General features: G+C 37.1%; 1 protein-coding gene and 1 non-coding gene across 2 annotated transcripts in view; both read left to right on the plus strand.

The window, feature by feature from the left end:
* TTC3 (tetratricopeptide repeat domain 3) overlaps positions 1 to 18,774 on the plus strand; it is a 118,726-nt gene that overhangs the window by 40,088 nt on the left and 59,864 nt on the right. The window contains exons 17-26 of the mRNA XM_039227958.1: positions 802 to 886; positions 5,725 to 5,859; positions 6,514 to 6,594; positions 9,221 to 9,333; positions 12,786 to 12,906; positions 15,246 to 15,368; positions 16,132 to 16,233; positions 16,854 to 16,946; positions 17,490 to 17,554; positions 18,542 to 18,678. Coding sequence (XP_039083889.1) covers positions 802 to 886; positions 5,725 to 5,859; positions 6,514 to 6,594; positions 9,221 to 9,333; positions 12,786 to 12,906; positions 15,246 to 15,368; positions 16,132 to 16,233; positions 16,854 to 16,946; positions 17,490 to 17,554; positions 18,542 to 18,678 — 1,055 coding nt within the window. The remainder of the gene's footprint in view (positions 1 to 801; positions 887 to 5,724; positions 5,860 to 6,513; positions 6,595 to 9,220; positions 9,334 to 12,785; positions 12,907 to 15,245; positions 15,369 to 16,131; positions 16,234 to 16,853; positions 16,947 to 17,489; positions 17,555 to 18,541; positions 18,679 to 18,774) is intronic.
* On the plus strand, positions 10,402 to 10,507 carry LOC120230384. Its single transcript, XR_005527990.1, has one exon. It is a non-coding gene; the product is annotated as a U6 spliceosomal RNA (small nuclear RNA).

Genomic DNA, 18,774 nt, shown 5'->3' on the forward strand with positions numbered 1-18,774 from the left:
TCTGACGTGGGATTGGTTTTGTGGGACTGAGCCTTTCACCTGTGGGGCCTGTGTTAACTCCAGAGTTGGTGTCAAAATGGAATTGAATTATTGGACACTCCGTGTTAGAGAATTGGTATGGAAAAATGACAACTATTTAGTGTCAGAAAACACCCAGGATACCTGAATCCCTTACCCTCACCAGCATTTGAAGTCAGACTTTCTGAAACAGTTGTATCATATTATTAAGTTTTCCTGTGAGATGGAACATCTTTACGATGTTTAATGAGCACATTTCTGGTTTCAAGGCTATGTTGTTACTGATGACTACAGATTTATAATAACTTTTGATGATCCTAAATCCCCCCCAATTTCTTTCTTTAAGTTGTTTGTTCTCCCATATCATCTTTGTAAACAATTCTTCTGGTCCCCCTCCAACTCCAGTTTTATAGGGATTTTATTGAGATATTGTATTTAGAAGTTAATTTGGGGAGAATTGCCCTCTTGGTAATATTTCTGTGTAGGAATTTGTGACTCTCCATTTATTCAGTGTTTGAAATGACCTTCAACATGGAGACAGAAAGTATAGGATAGGGAATATAATCCATAATCCTGTAATACTGTTGTATGGTGACAAGTGGTAAGTGCACTTACCGTGGTGAGCATTGTGTATAGAATTGTTAAATCACCATCTTGTATGCCTGAAACTAATATAGCATTGTATGTCGCCTATATTTCAGTTTTTAAAAAATGGCTTTCAGTAAATATTTTTTTTTATATAAACAGGAGTGTTTTATACTAACTCAAAAGTTTTCTTTTTAGTTCTAGTTCACAGGGGACTTTACCAGTAGATTTGAAAAACATCTTGGAAAAACAGTTTTCTAAATCTTCCAGAGCTGCACACCAGGTAAAGAAAAAGGCTTATTTCTAATGTAACAAAGCAAAGTCTTTGAACAAAAGATTTTTCATATGAATTAAGTCTAATCATGTACATCTCTAAAATTTATTTTTTATAATTTAAGTTATAGCACATATTTTTCTATATGACTGCTATAAACAAAACTATCACTAATTTATATATTAACTTGTTAAGCCTTTTTTAATGTTTCTTTATTTTGAGAGAGAGCAAGGGGAAGGGACAGAGCTAGAGGGAGAGAGAGAATCCCAAACAGACTCCTTGCTATCAGCACAGAGCCCTACACAGGGCTTGGTTTCCTGAACTGTGAGATCATGACCTGGGCTGAAATCAAGAGTCAGATGCTTGGGGCACCTGGGTGGCTCAGTTGGTTAAGCGTCTGACTTCGGCTCAGGTCATGATCTCACGGTATGTGGGTTCGAGCCCCACATCAAGCTCGGTGCTGACAGGTAGCTCAGGGCCTGGAGCCTGTTTCGGATTCTGTGTCTCCTTCTCTCTCTGACCCTCCCCTGTTCACACTGTCTCTAAAAAAAAAAAAAAAAAAAAAAAAAAAAAAAAAAAAAAGAGTCAGATGCTTAACTGACTGACCCGCTGAGGTATCCAAACTTGATAATTACTTTAATCAGAAATTATCGATTAATGGTTGACAATTGAAGAATTGTTTGGTTCTCAAAGATTTAAAGATTTGGGATTTTTTGCTTTCCAAAGTTTTAACTTTTAAGATAATATTTCAAGAAGATTCAAATTATTTTAAAAGGTTTAAGCACTTGAAGTTTTATTAGCCTATCTTAAAGCTGTCAAAGGGCAAACTTTTTATTCTTTGAATGAATTACTGAATTAACAGTAGTCAGATAACTTTGTTTATAAAATTTTTTCTATGGTATTTAGTAAGTAATTTTAAAATATACATTAAGATGGGATGCCTCGGGGTGGCTCAGTCAGTTAAGCGTCCGACTTTGGCTCATGTCACGATCTCATGTTTCAGGAGTTTGAGCACCGCACTGAGCTCTGTGCTGACAGCTTGGAGCCTGGAGCCGGCTTCAGATTCTGTTTCCCTCTTTCTCTCTACCTGCTTACACTCTGTCTCTCTTTCTCTCTCTCTCAAAAACAAACACTTTTTAAAAATTAAAAAGATAATGATAATAAATAAAAATATACATTAAGGGGGAAAAGATGAATAGGCAGAGCACAGAGGATTTTCAGGGCAGTGAAAATTCTCTGTATGATATCACAATGATAGATATATATATGTCCTTACACATTTGCCCAAACCCGTAGAATGTACAACACCAAGAGTATGTTCTGTGGTAAACTATGGACTTTGGGTGATTAAGATGTGTCCGTGTAATTTGTCTTTGGTGAAATACTATTCTGGGTTAAAGAAGATGTGGTATCCATACAATGGAGTATTACTTAGCCTTAAAAAAGTATAAAATCTTGCCATTTTTAACAACATGGACGGACCCTAGACCATATTTCGCTAAGTGAAAAAGCTAGAGAATGTTAAATACCACGTGATTCCACTTCTGTGTGGAATTTACAAAACAAAACAAGTGAACAAACACACACACGTACAAAAACAGAAATAGTCCCATAAATACAGAGAAGAAACTGGTGGTTGCCAGAGGGGAGAGGGTGGGAGGATGGGTGAAATAGCTGAAGATTAAGAAGTTCCAGACTCACATTTATGAAATAAATAACCTTGGGATGAAAGGTATAGCATAGAGAATATAGTCAATGATATTGTAGTAACTGGATTGTGACAGATGGTAACTACATTTATGGTGGTGAGCCCTGCATGATGTTTAGCATCACTGTGTTGTACCCCTGAAATTAGCATAATGTATGTTAACTGTACGTCAATAAAAAATAGATACGTAAAATATACCACTCTGATGAGTCACATTGATAGCGGGTGTACATTTGGGAAGCAAGGGGTATATGGAAATTTCTGTACCTTGTCAGTTTTGTTGTAAACCTAAAACTAAGAGAAAAAGTCTTCTAAAAAATGCAAGGGGGTACAGCTAAAAGAGTACTTTGAAGGAAATTTATCAAGCTAAATGTATGTATGAAAAGAACAAAAAACTTTTAAATTAATGAAGCATTTATTCCAGGAACTAGGAAAAAAGAAAGACAGCAAGTAAACCCAAAGAGAGGAGAAGGAAGGAAATAATAAAGATCAAAGTAGAAAATAATGAAATGGAAACAAACATGTAATGGAAGGATCCATAGAGATAATCGTAGATTCTTTGCCAGTATAAATAAAATTTACATACTAGTATTTAAACTGATTAAGGAAGAAGGAAAGGTAATCATAAGACCATTTCAAAAATAAACAAGGGCACATTACTACAGATCCTTGAATATTACAAATACATCAAAATACTATTATAAATGACATCATACCAAGAAATTTGAAAGCGTGTATAGATGAAATGGACAAATTCCTAGAAATATCCCAGCTTATAAAAACTGATTCAAGAAGAAATAAAAACCTTGATGAAATACAGAATTTATACAACTATGGCTGGTGTATAACTGTGGCTGGTGTGACTGTTCCAGTCATTGAACACTTGTAGGCTGTAGCACAAAATGAAAGATGATCTTTTCTGGGTAAATGTGATTTGTATGCATCTGCTTTGGTCATCCAATTCTTTCTATAGACATAGTTTTGTTTCTTCTAAAATAGAATATTAGATTTAAATTTCACTCAAAAAATGTGTATTAACATGGAATGTAATACTTGTCCCAATATGGAGGTCATATAAAAATTCAGTTAACTGGGGAGCCTGGGTGGCTCAGTCGGTTAAGCGTCCGACTTCAGCTCAGGTCATGATCTCATGGTTCAAGCCCCGCATCGGGCTCTGTGCTGACAGCTAGCTCAGAGCCTGGAGCCTGTTTCAGATTCTGTGTCTCCCTCTCTATCTGACCCTCTCCTGTTCATTCTCTCTCTCTCTCTCTCTCTCTCTCTCTTTCTCAATCTCAGAAATAAATAAAACATTTTTAAAAATGATTCAGTTAACTATTTTAGGTATATATGATATTTATCTTACAAAAGACTGAAGGAATGAAGCATGTTTCAAGCAGTTTATGAAAACATTTCTAATCAGTTGCCTAAAAGCATCTTTAGAATTTCTGGCAGTTAAGGACGCCTTTGTGGCTTAGTCGGTTGGGCGTCCAACCTTTGACTCAAGTCATGATCTCATGGTTCATGAGTTCGAGCCCCATGTTGGGCTCTGTGCTGACAGCTCAGAGCCCGGAGCCTGCTTTGGATCCTGTGTCTCCCTTTCTCTCTGCCCCTCCCCCACTCACAATCAATCTCTCTCTCAAAAATAAGTAAAACATTAAAAAAATTTAGAATTTATAGCAGCTAGAGTTTTTTAAATTACAGTTTTTTACACTGATTTACTGACTTTAGAAACCATGAAAGACTTAAATAGAAAAGGCAGCCTGTGAAAGATCAAAGGTGATTTAAATAAATATGATAGTTATTTTTGAGCCTTCCATTATCCATTCAGCACACTTTTGGTTTGGCCCCTCCCTGTCTGTCCTGAAGAATGAGAAACATTAGTTATGTGGCATTGCGACCCAGCCTGCTCTCATGGAGCGCTTAGTACTCCATGATCGTTTCTTGTATTTACTGAGAGAGATAATTTTTAACAGAAACATGAGGTTATATGGATCTCTTTTCTAGAATGTGAGATTAAAATGGAATCAGTTCATTTAGGGCTAATAACTAGTATTTGTGGGAACAGCACATCATCATCTGTAACTTTTAAAATTAGTATTTTAACATAAATATAGCTGTCCTCTAGCTTTTATTAAATACTATAGGAAATACAAAGTTTATGTGAGAGCTCTTCTGTTCTGTGTATGTCCTGGGGGAGAATTCTCGTTGGACGAAAACCAGTAGGCAGCTTTTGTTAATTGTGACCCAACGGTTCTTCCCTCTGGGTTTGTGCACTGCGGCCTCCTTTTGGGTCTTTACTGTTAAGAACAGTGGAGGAGTATCACACGTGTGTTTGCATCCTCTGCTTTCCTGGCTGGTGTGCACGTGTGCGTCAGGGAGGGAGGAAACCTAGGCTTACCCATGTAGTCTTGTCTCTCGTTTTTATGGAATCTTCGTGACAGCTATTGCCATGTAACTAAAACTTGAATTCAGCTTACATGATGTATGTTCACATACATATCCAAAGATGCCATTTTTTTCACTTTATTTCAAGGTACATCATAGTACTTTTCGTTTTGGGTTTTATTTCTTATGCTCTTCCCTTTGCATTTAACCAAGTAGTACCTCTCCCAGTAATTTTATCAAGTTCTATTCAGGCACATGTTAAGCAGAAGCAGAGCCAAAGGTTGAAATATATCCATTTCTTGCTGAGAATTAAGCTTTGTTTCAGAGCACGAGGGCAGTTGTTAAAATCTGATAGTGATCAGTAAATTGGTTTCTTGTTCTTATTTGTCTAATTCTAGTTCCAGCCAAACAGTTATTTAAGTTGGTGGCTGGTGTTCTCCATTTGTGCTGTTAAAACTTCCAAATGCTGTCTGTTTAGTCTGGAAAAGTGAGCAAGGTTGAGAACCATGTAGGGTAAAACGAACCACCCTTTCCTGTCAGCGGCAGTAGGAGTATTGGAAATAAGATGGTGAAGCAGTACCTTTAGGTTTCATTTTAAAGGTGCCGTGTAGAGAAAGTATAATGCATAAGGCGTAGGTTGGGGGTTTATGATCAGTTATAAAATATAACTGCCCTATGATGAACTTTGGCATCTTAAGTTTCAGACTAAACACATATTGCTCTGGATTACTAAGTAGAATTTCTTCTCTTGCAGGATTTTGCGAATATAATGAAAATGCTGAGAAGCTTAATTCAGGATGGCTACACGGCTTTGCTGGAGCAGCGCTGCCGCAGCGCCGCGCAGGCCTTCACAGAGCTGCTCAATGGTCTGGATCCTCAAAAAATAAAGGTAACATCGCCGTCTGTAACTGGCATGTTAGTGCAGCAGCATTTCAGGTGAATGTAGACAAACACTAAGGCTTACCGTCACTGTACCACTGTACCTTCGACCCACCTGAGATTGGCCGAGTCTGCTCCAGGTTGTGAGAGGCAGCGGATGCTCTGATTAACCCATTATGGGTGCATACAATATGCGACCCCGGTTTATGCTCTCGCTGTCTACTTGGTGTCCATTAGAATGCTTGGCTTCTTCTACAAAAGTACTAAATCAAGGTTTTGGATTCGCTTTAGTCACGTCTTTTCATCCAGAAAGAATTAGCTAGGTGAACAGTGTGTGCAGGATTGTAAGAGAGCATATGTCTTAATCTGTAACTAGTACCCATTTATATACAAAACAGTATGACTTCAGTTATTATAATCTGTCACAAACCATGCTGTCAAGGAACTCTGAGATAGTGGTTCTCTGTTTTTAATACTTGATTTCAGTATAACTGCGTATCTTTGCAAAATATATTTTCTAATTCTGTTTGGTCTTCATCCCAGTCATAACGATTACTGAGATTTTATTAATGCTTTTTTTTTTCTGTTTTGGCTATCAGGTTGGTATGATTCAAATTAGTCAGAATTATGTTCAAATTTTTAACTGGAGCATTTTTCTTGACAGCAATTGAACCTGGCCATGATTAACTATGTCCTAGTAGTCTACGGACTTGCTGTTTCTCTCCTTGGAATAGGACAGCCTGAGGTAAGATTTATAACAGAGATGTTAAAATCTCTGCCACTTTAGAAGATACGTAAAAAATAGTTTTGCCACTTTGGTTTCTTTCTGTGTACTTGGCTTGATAGTTTTTTTCTGAAATACTTATTTAATTTGTGTTGTTGTTGTTTTAAAGAAAAATTAGTTTGTGATCCCATTAGAAAAAAGCTATGCCAGGCAACCAGTAGGAATCTACTTTTTACTTATATAAAATGTAAAGGACCTACTGTATCATTACAGATATAAGAAACACGTTGAGTGAAAAAGACAAGTTAGAGAACATGACAAACATTGTGATAACCACTTATGTACCATTTGGAAAACATATGCAACAATAGTATATATTATTTAGGACTATCTGGGGAAAAAAAACACCGGTTAGCCCTACATCAAGTTTGAGATAATGATTGCATTTAGTGGTGGAAGGAAGGAATGGGCTTGGGGAGATTAAGAAATGAGAGTTCAACTTTGTGTTAAGATCTCTTAGTTCTGGGTAGTATTTTATTGTTTTCTGGAGCGCAGGCTTCCCATCAGCACATAAAATCAGCGTGTAGGTGTGAGCACACATGGTTTCCATTACTCATGGTCCTTCAGTGCTCTCCTGCAAAGTTCGCTTATCTGTACTGCACAGCATGATATAGTTGACTCTTTAACAACGTGGGTTTGAATTGCATGGGTCCACTTACATGTGGATTTTTTTTAATGTTTTATTTATTTCTAGGAGAGAGAGAGAGAGACAGCGTGAGCAGGGGAGGGTCAGAGAGAGAGGGAGTCACAGACTCTGAAACAGGCTCCAGGCTCCGAGCTGGCAGTCAGCACAGAGCCCGAAGCAGGGCTCGAACCCACGAACCACGAGATCATGACCTAAGCAAAAGTCGGACGTTTAACCGACTAAGCCACCCAGGCGCCCCGTGGATTTTTTTTTAAATAGAGTACTGTGAATGTGTTTTCTCTTTCTTATGATTTGCTTTTCTCTAGCTTTCTTTATTGTAAGGATACAGTATATAATACACATAACATATAAACTACATGTTAATCCGTTGTTTATGTTATTGGTAAGACTTCCAGTCAATGGTAGACTATTAGTAATTAAGTTTTTGGGGAATCAAAAGTTACACTTGGATTTTCAATTGCATGGGACACCTATGACCCCTGCATTGTTCAAGGGTCAACTGTACTTTTCTTTCCATGGTTTTTAGTTTTCAATAAAAGTCAAGATTTCAAATTGCTGTAGAATTACCTCAAGTATAATATATCCTTTCTACCAACTTGGGCTCTAAGCTTCCTTGGCTGAGTGAAGGCTGAGCCCTGCCTGCTACCTAATAAGATCAAGTTATCTTTTATGTTCCACTCTCACAGTGGTCCACAGTGTCTGAGGTTCATTTTCATTGTGACATGCTTCTTTCCCCTTGTTCTTTTTGTTTTGTTTTGTTTTTAATGTTTGTTTATTTTTGAGAGAGAGAGAAAGAGAGAGAGATTGAGGGTAGAGAATTTCAAGCAGGCTCCACACTGTCAGCTCAGAGCCTGACGTGGGGCTCAAACTCACAAACTGAGATGACCTGAGCTGAAATCAAGAGGCGGACACTTAACCGAGTGAGGCACCCAGGCGCCCACCTTCTTTCCTTGTTCTTCATGTGACAGATGAATATCTTCCATTAAGGCCTGTCTAATTCTATTTTCTAATGGATTGTTAGAGATAGGACTTTATGATCTCGATTCTTCTCAGCAGAGTAATAATAAATATCTTACCATGTTTTGCTCTATAGAAATTGAAGAATTAGTTCACTACATTTGTGATTTACTTTGAATTAATGAGACTAATTTAAAAAAACAAACCAGAGATGATAGAACTTGGACATTTTAAAGAATATCATCATTCAGGGTAGCCCCATAACTAAGCAGTGTGTTTATTCCAGGACAGCTCTTGCTTAAAACATTTTTGGAATGCCTCCTTTGGAACTGGCCTCAAAGCTTTAATAAACTCCCATTTTGTAGCGACATTTCCTTTTTCACTCACAATAGGGTTACCAGGATTGCCTTGAGCTAAGTGTATTTTGGAGTTTTTCCAAAACAAAATTCAAAGCACAGAAGTTTTCCATTGTTGAGAATTTTCAGAAGAATGTACTCTAAGCTCTGTAAAGCTTTTGCTATTTTGCTATTTTAAAGACTGAGTATTTATCTTTCTTATGCTGTAAAACATAGTGGTAATATCATTGGAGTGTCTGTCTCCCAAGGGAACAGCACTTACTAGGAGATATGTCATGGCGTGTTTGCATCCAGTCAGTCCTTATACCATGAATTCACACCTTTTAGTGTTAGCACGTACCGGGCCCTCTGTGTGTGTTAGTAAATGCTCATTTGGTTGGTTGTCTGATGTGTTCCACACCCACATTTCATTCTGAAGCGGGACCACTGTGGTTGTGTCTCTGAGTATCCTATGGTCAAAATTTGTATATTTGCTAAGAAAATAAAATGCAGAAGGTGAGTTTGGCACAGAAAACTTTGGGTATACAGTTGTTTGTAATATTACACAAAAAGAATCAACCCTCAGATAAAATCTGTTCTAGCTTTTCTTTTGTAGTGTAAGTGATCTTTATTTTTACTACTACTGAAGGAATTATCTGAAGCTGAAAACCAGTTTAAGAGGATGATTGAACACTACCCCAATGAGGGACTCGATTGCTTGGCCTATTGTGGAATTGGAAAAGTATATTTGAAAAAGAACAGGTTAGTAGGAATTGCACCCTTTTACGCTCAGGGTGGTAACTCATTTGAAGTCTAAGGTGGTGGTGGTCCCTTTTCTGGAATTATGTTGTTATCTCTCCGTGCCATCCGATTATAATTGTGTTTGCTTGGAGGAGCAGCATTTCTATATCAGTGTTAATTATTAGAGCATGACCAGTCAGTTCAGCACCGAGAGCTTCCTTATTTTGAATCTTATAGGAAAGTCAGGAATGTGACACAAAAGATTTTATGTTTTTTCTCTTAGTATCTGTCACTTAGAAATGGTGACTGAATTGATATAAATTAACGCTTAATGAGTCTGATTATATAATTTTTTGGTCACCAAAATACCTATTTCCACCAAAAACCTGTATAAAGATTGTTGTAATATGAGATATACATCTGTTCAAAGACATCATGAGTTAGAAATAAAATCTCTTCTCTGAACTTATTCTATAGTTGGAATCCTTTTTTTTTAATTTTTTTTTATTTTTTAAGCTTATTTATTTATTTTGAGAGAGACAGAGACAGCGTGAGTAGGGGAGAGACAGTAGGTGAGAGAGGGGAGAGAGAGAATCCCAAGCAGGCTCTGTGCTGTCATCTCAGAGCCTGACTGGGGACTTGAACCCACGGACCGTGAGCTGAAATCAAGAGTCTTTGGACACTCAACCAACTGAGCCACCCAGCCACCCCTATAGTTGGAATCCTTACTCAAAGTTAAACATGTAGTTGTTCTCCTAATGTTTCATATCTTGTCTTCCCAAATTGCTATATGACCTTTTGGGGATAGGATTATGCGTTGAGCTTTAAAAAAGCTCCCTATTGGGGCGCCTGGGTGACTCAGTCAGTTAAGCATCTGACTTTGGCTCAGGTCATGATCTCGCAGTTCGTGGGTGCGAGCTCCGCGTCGGGCTCTGTGCTGGCAGCCAGCTCAGAGCCTGGAGCCTGCTTCAGATTCTGTGTCTCCCTTTCTCTCTGACCCTCCTCTGCTCATGCATTTGCTCTCTCGCTCTCTCTCAGAAATAAAAATAGCGTTAAAAATTAAAAAAAAAAAAAAAATCTCCCTGTTGAGTGCTTGCTTGGGCAGCACATAGACTAAAATTGGAATGATACAGAGAAGATTAGCATGGCCCCTGCACAAGGATGCACACAAATTTGTGAAGCGTTCCATAGTTTTGGTACAGTAAAGCAGTATAATTAACTGTAAAATAACGACAAGAAAACCCAAAATCTCCCTATTCTTGCACTTGCACCCAATATAATGGTAGGTATGTTAGATTTAACTTTTATGAAGAAATAATTGTTGACTGAATATCATTCATAGCTTTTGATTATTCTTAAATTTTCATCTGTCTTTTTAGGGGAGATTTTATCAGACCTTTGATACTCTTAGAAACCCAATCTTGGAGTGTGCTTAGAACTTCTTTTATACAGGTTTAAAGATTAAAGAAAGTTCTTTACTTGAAGTTAAGTTCCTGTGACTAGGCTGATTTATATTAAGAATCAGGTAGAGAGAGGGGGAGTGAGAATTTAGCAATCATCGTATGAAGTTAATATTAAGAATCAGGTAGAGAGAGGGGGAGTGAGAATTTAGCAATCATCGTATGAAGTTAATTTCAAAGTTTAGCAGAAATTGTTTAGGATATACCCTTTTTATTGTTTTGCTTTTAATTTTGAAGTTTATTTTATTTATTTATTTATTTATTAGAGAGAGAGAGAACATGAGTAGGGGAGGGGCAGAGAGAGGGAGAAGGATATCCTAAGCAGGTTCTATGCTGCCAGCACAGAGCCTGACTTGGGTTTCCATCTCACAAACCATGAGATCATGACCTGAAGCCAAAATCAACAATCAGATGCTTAACCAACTGAACCACCAGGTGCTCCTAGGATATACCCTTTTTAATGCAGTGATCACATGCAGTTATTCATAAGATCTAGGAATATATCATAAATGTGTAACGTCATGGGAATTATGATAAATGATAAAGTGTTTGCCATTTTGAAAAGCATTTACATTTTGATTTCAAAATAATATGGAGTGGGGTTCAACGTCTAGTATGCGGGTTGTTTGCTGTTGTAATATGCAGTTTCTGGTAAAGTTCTGCTGTGAGCTGTCTTATCATGGATAGTGATCTAGCTGTTCTGCAGGTGAATTTTTCTTATCCATACGCAAAAAAGTTCTTAAAATTGGGAAATCATTTTACGATTGGAGAAAGCAGGAAAACTTTTACTCTAGTCTCGAGAATTATAAAGTCTTAGTTAACTTTATAATCCAATATTTTAGTATTCTTTTGTTGAAGAAGAGTTGATTGACATTTTTAAAAAACATAAACCAGAACTAAAACATTTCATATAGTTAAAATAGTTTACATACACACTTGTTCTTTTAAAATACTGCTTTATGGTTGAGGAAAGATGTGTAGCATACACAGTCTTTTTAGAATTTTTTCAGAAGAGCTGTTTTTACCTTAGATGTCCTAATAGAGTTTTTTTTTTAAGTATTTATGATTAATTAATTTAAATGAAGGGTTGCCATTTCTCTACAGGAATCTAATTAGCTTAGTAAACAAAACAAATAAAAATGGAATAACCAAATTGTTCAGTTGTCTGTTTTAATTGTTGGAAACTTAAAAACTTTTTAAGGTTTATTCATTTTTGAGAGAAAGGGAGAGTATGAGCTGGGGAGGGGCAGAGAGAGACACAGAATCCAAAGCAGGCTCCAGGCTCCAAGCTGTCATCACAGAGCCCCACACGGAGCTTGAACTTACAAACTGTGAGATCATGACCTGAGCCAAAGTTGGACACTTAACCAACTGTGCCACCCAGGTACCCTTAATTGTTGGAAACTTCAAATAATAAATTACAACTTTAAAAGGATCCGTGTGCACCTACCATAATAAAGGCAGTGTCAGGCAGATTTGTGTTTAGTTTATATTACTTTTATAGTAAACAGTGATAATTAATGCCTTTTTAAAAAGTTTTTATTAAAGTTCCAGTTAACTACAGTGTTTTATTAGTTTCAGGTGCACAATAATAGTGATTCAACATGCCTGTGATTTTCAAAGAAAATATAGGTCATATCGGATATTCCTCTACAGTGATTTATCAAATGTATTCTTAATAAACTTGAAGTCTCTGTGATTTTTGTTTTGTTTTGTTTATAATTTTTTTAATGTTTTATTTATTTCTGAGAGAGAGAGAGAGACAGTATGAGCAGGGGAGGGTCAGAGAGAGAGGGAGACACAGGATCTGAAGCAGGCTCCAGGCTCTGAGCTAGGTGTCAGCACGGAGCCCGACACAGGATGATCTCACCACAAACGGTGAGATCATGACTTGAGCCGAAGTTGGATGCTTAACCGACTGAGCCACCCAGACGCCCCATGTGACTTGTATTGTGGGGAATGAAAATTCTTATCACAGCTTTAATATCTTCTTTTTCATAATTATGACTTTAGATTTCTAGAAGCTCTTAATCATTTTGAGAAAGCAAGAACCTTGATTTGTCGCCTTCCTGGAGTGTTAACTTGGCCCACGAGTAATGTGATTATTGAAGAGACTCAGCCAGGGAAAATAAAGGTAACCATTGATTTCTGCAGAGAGCTTGTAACTAACTGTAAAGAGCTTCTAACTGTAAAAGCTAATTTGCAGTGACTCACCCAGGAGACAAAAAGGTAGGGACACCCAGACCTCAGCATCCCCACATAATGTTTCCCCTTTAAACACTAGTGAGAATCACTAATATCTGTTAACTATTTCCTATATATGCCAGTCACACAGCTTCCATTTATCATACCTTTAATCTTTACAGCAACCCTCCAAGGTGAGTACTAGGAATATTCTTTTTTTTACTGAACAGGAAGATTAAGTTAGGGAGGTTAAGTGATGAGCTCAAGGTTACACAGCTAGGAAATGGTGGAGCTGGGACTTAAGTCTCCACATCCTGACTTGAGAGTATGCATTATTATTATTTTTTAAGTTTGTTTTGAGAGAGACCGAGACCATCGGAGTTGGGGAGGGGCAGAGAGAGAGGGAGAGAGATATAATCCCAAACAGGCCCTGCGCTCTGTGGGGCTCAAACCCACAAAGCCATGAGATCATGACCTGAGCTGAAACCAAGAGTCAGATGCTTAGCCATCTGAGCCATCCAGGTGCCCCAAGAACATTCATTATTGAGGAGTAGGACTTACTGGTTATACCTAGAGAAAGGTATAGCATCACGTGATTTCATCATAGCAACTATAGTTATTAATTAAGATGGTACTTGAGGACTTGGGAAATAAATTTAGTCTCATATCTAGAGGCATAGAATGCTTTGCTACTTCTGAAAAGACTAGATTATGTGTGGATTGACTAGAATAGGCCTTTACTTGTGAGGAACCCTGGTATGTATACAGAACTTGCTTTTGGCTGGAGCTTTTAAAAACACAGGGATCAACTCTTAACAACTCATTAATAAAAAGACAATCTAATTAAAAGTAGCCATTATACTGGAATTTAAAAAAATAATAAAAAAGTAGCCAAAGGATCTGAATACCCCTATCTGCCAGATATTTCTGCAAGTAGCCAGTAAGCATGTGAAAGCTGTTCAGCACCATTAGCAATCTGGGAAATGCAAATTAAAACCATAATGAGATAGTACTTCACACACCAGGGTGGCTATATTCAAGAAGGAAGACAGTATATTGATAAGATATGGAGAAATCAGAACCCCTAGACATTGCTAGTGGACATGTAAAATGGTCTGGCAGCTTCTCAGTAGGTTAAAGGTAGAGTTATAACAGGACCCGGCATTTTCACTCCTGGGGATATACAGAGAAAGGAAATCATTTTCTCACAAAAATGTGTACATGAATGTTTATTAGCAACATTATTCATAATAGCGAGAAAGTGGAAATAGCTCGTGTCCATCAGCTGATGAATAATAGTTAAATAAAGCCATTCATAAACACCATTCATAAAATCATAAAGTGGTCCTCCCATAAAACTGAATATTATTTGACCGTAAGGAGTAATGAAATACTGACTAGGACTACTGCATGGATGAACCTTGAAAACATGCTAAGTAAAGGAAGCCAGACACAAAAGACCACGTGTTTTAGGATTCTGTTCATCTGAAATTTCCAGAATAGGCAAATCTATATTTAGAGACAGAAAGTAGATCAGTGGTTGTGAGGGTCTGGGGGAGTAGGGGGCAATGGGGAGGGACTGCCAGTGGGGATGGAGTTTTGGTTGGGTGATAAAACTGTTCTAACTTTAGACTGAGGCAGCGGTTGTACAAGCCTGTGAATATCCTGAAGGCCACTGAGCCGTATACGTTTTAAATGTGTGGATTGCATGGTATGTGAATTATATCTCAACAAAACTGTTGAAAAAAAGTCATTGGATGTTCTCTTCATAGTAAATTGGGATGGAGACAGAGGAGCTATTATAACAGAAAGCCCTGGAAGCGTGGCCCAGGTCTGCTGGGGGTGTCAGTGGCAGTGGGGAAATTCTCCAGGGAATGCACAAGATGCTTGAGGGTGATAGGATCCCGGGTGATGTGCCTACCCAAGGACAAGGCTAGGTTCCTCAGGGCTATTCTGCCTCCTCTAACCCCCTCTGAATGCCTGAAGGACACTTGAAGAGCTGTACCTTGTAAAATGAGCCTTGATGAGTACACACAGGATAAGATTTTGATTCTGACATTGAAATTCTGAAACTTTTTGTCAGTCCTTTTTTTCTAACTTTATCTCTCGGTATGTTTCAGCCTCCTTCTGAAAGGAAAAACTTTAAAAGTTATCTGTAGTTTATTCTTCACTAAAAATCATTTAGTCCTTCCTAGGCTGAAAATATTTTGATGGCAAGAGGTTATTGAAATCATAAGGAGTTTCAGTGACAAATCAGTGTGGTGATAATATTATTTATTTCTGTTTTAGATGCTGTTAGAGAAATTTATTGAAGAATGCAAGTTCCCTCCAGTGCCAGATGCCATTTGTTGCTATCAGAAGTGCCATGGATATTCCAAAATCCAGATCTATATAACTGATCCAGACTTTAAGGTACATAACGGACATGCAATAGGACAGTAACTTGCAGAATTAGGCCTTAAAATGGACTCAAAACAAGTTCTGTAATTGGAGGGACCCAAGTTCTCTGGCCTGTCAGCAGTTTTAGGTCCTCTTGTGTGTACCCCGTCCCCTGGACTTCCTAGGTCTGCGTCATCTCATGTGGGGACCCAGAGCCACTACATAAAACACTGAGGGCACGGAGTGACCGGAGAAGGCAGGCTGGCTGATTCTGTTTCCCCTTTCTAGCTACTGTTCATGTTCTTTAGAAGCACAGGGAAGAAAATGAGATTGTTACCTCTGATTTGTTGCAGTTCTCATTTCCTTTAAAATTTGAGTCTAAGAATCTAAGGGCCATTGTGATCACAGAATTAGCTCCTAGAGACCTAAATCTGAAACCAGGTCTGGCACTTAGGGTTACTTGGCCTTCCTTTATTGAAGACAGTATCTGCCCATGGTTCCTGGTTAGTAGATCAGATGAATACTGTTTATAAGATATTTGGTATTATAAAGGACAATGCAGTTATATGCTGTGGAGATTAATGTGTCAGTCAAGTTGTCTGTCTCTAGCACTAGGCATTTTGGGTTATTGAAAGATTGTACTTTCCTAGGAGAGAATGTAATGTGTAGTTATGTTTGCCAGGGGAATGCAGACAGCTCTCTCTTTTATCTTAATATGTGTGTTGTGATTGTGAGGGAGAGTGTGTATGTGTAGACATCTTTAAAACGTATATTAAAAATTGTCTTAAACCCATAGGGTTTTATACGAATCAGCTGCTGCCAATACTGTAAAATAGAATTTCACATGAACTGTTGGAAGAAATTGAAAACAACAACTTTTAATGATAAAATTGATAAGGTAAGTTCACGAAATACTTTGGAACTTTTAGTATGTTTATTGTATGTTGATTTTTTTCCCTGAGAACCTTCAGAAAAAGTTTTAAGTGAATATAAATTCTTTTCTGTGTATTTTTTTTTAATTTTAAATATTTATTTTTGAGAGAGAGAGTGAGAGAGAACGCATGCATATGAAGGGGAGAGGGGCAGCGAGAGAGAGGGAGACACAGAATCTGAAGCAGGCTCCAGGCTCTGAGCTGTCAGCACAGAGCCCGACACAGGGCTTGAACTCACAGATCACGAGATCATGACCTGAGCCGAAGTTGGATGCTTAACTGACTGAGCCATCCAGGCATCCTGGGTCTATTCCATGTTTTTTTTTAAAGCTTTTGCATGAACATAGTGTATGTTATGTCAGCTTTCCTTGCATTTTCCAAAGCAAGTCATGTGGTCACCCCTATAGCTGGAGATATATTCCTTGTATAAGGGAGGCTCCGAAAGTCAGAAGACAATGGGCAGGGTCTTCCAGTGCCTCCCTAAAGGAAGTTTCAAACAGTATCTTGACTATTCCTGATAGTTAAAATGGTATGCATATATAGATTTATGCAGGGATATACAGCACTTGTTTTTTTAATCAAATAGGATTTTCTGCAAGGAATTTGTCTTACCCCTGACTGTGAAGGAATCATTTCTAAGATTATCATTTTCAGCAGTGGTGGTCAAGTTAAATGTGAAGTAAGTATCTGATAAAGGAGAAATATTACCAGATAGTTAACCAAAATGTTTATACCTTTTAAAATAGGATTTAAGTTTGTAGAAGTTCTGTAGTCTTGTATTTTCTAGGAAAAAAAGTTATTTAATTTAAGAAAATATGGGAAATGTTAGGATGTGAGAATATACCTTTGCAATGACGCATGCTCACATTTTTTAATTTCCTAAAAGAGGAGACTTTTTACATTTTGGTTTTATAGTTTGTACTCTTTTAGATAATCTTGTTTCCTTAATCCCCAGTAAACTTTTGGGCATTAACGAGGGTGGGGTTCTTAGGGAGGGGGAAGAGTTTTTTTTTAAGCTTCCTAAAGTGTGTCTACTCTTTTGTTCCTCTTTTCAGTAAATTGTTTTGCTAAAATTTTCTGGGCTTTTGTCTGGGTCAGAACATCACTGTTCTCTATCGAATTGAACATGGTGTGTGCTTCTGAAATGCTTGTTGCTTGTGGTTTTGTGCTTTATGTCATGGGAGTATGAGACAAATTTTGGATGTCTTTGTTTTATTTAAAGTTTGAACACAAGGTCATAAAAGAAAAGGTTCCTCCAAGACCTATTCTGAAACAGAAATGTTCTAGGTAAGATTTCTAACAATCGATTGACAGTTTAATGTCTATTAGAATGTAATTCTATTAAATGCAGATTTCTAAATTACGATGTTCTTTAAATTGGCTATCTACACATACCCAAACTAGTGGTGTTTAAAAGAATCTTACGGATATTTAAAACTTGAAAAGAGAACTAGCCTAGAATGGTTAAATATCAAAAGCTTCAATAAGAAGTATTATTTGAATTTTTAAGTAAAATTATGATGTTTGATTACATTTGGCATTTAGATAAAAATTATACACTTAGCTCTCAGTTAAACTTTAATTCCAAGAGCATTTTTCTTTTTTACCTCTCTTCAGGAAATATTTTTGAACCAATGACTGTTTCTCACCTTAAAAAAATCAATATACTGTCAGAATACTATCAGTTTATTCACTTCTGTATATAATGTTGTTTAGATCAAATAATTCCAATCCTTTTTTTCTTTTTGGTCCTGCTTTCCATTCTAATAAGTGATTTTTTTCATCATTTGCAACCAAGAAAAAGCAAAAGAAAAACAGAATTCTTTGTTGAAGAGAATTCATTGTAAACCATATCAACCAAATTCCAATGTTGTGGGCTATCATTAGGATGTGAAAATAATATTTTACTATGAGATCTTTCTTTGAAATAAGTGTACATATGCATTCTCTTGCAGAGTACTTTTTACTATTTCTGTTTACCCTAAGTAGTAACATACATACATAGTAGTAACATTTGTATAACCTATATATGCCAACCTTAATTATAAATCACTTGGTCATCGTATTCTTTTTTTCATGACGCAAGTACCCCAATTTTAACTGAACATGTGTCACCAGTTTTTGGTATTGAACAGAAGATACAGGCCAAATTCTAAATTAAAAGGATAACTTCTAATTTACTGCTTGGAGAATGGTTTCTGTAATAGGCAAAGGAAGATAGTTAATTGAGTTTATAACAAAGGAGAATTACTGCTAATTGTAAATGCTTATCAGCCTAGAGAAGCTAAGACTGAAAGAAGACAAAAAATTGAAGAGAAAGCTCCAAAAAAAAGAAGCAAAAAAAATAGCACAAGAAAAAATGGAAGAGGACTTAAGGGAAAGTAATCCACCCAAAACTGAAGAGCAAAAAGGTATGCTAAAGTCCAAGGCATGAAGAGAGTAATGTATTCTTGCTTAGTATGTCCGTCTTATTGGGCATTGTGTTAATTGTTACTGAATTGAAATTT

The sequence above is a fragment of the Hyaena hyaena genome, unplaced genomic scaffold (assembly GCF_003009895.1).
Source record: "Hyaena hyaena isolate Hyena2069 unplaced genomic scaffold, ASM300989v1 scaffold_2, whole genome shotgun sequence".
Taxonomy (NCBI): Eukaryota; Metazoa; Chordata; class Mammalia; order Carnivora; family Hyaenidae; genus Hyaena; species Hyaena hyaena.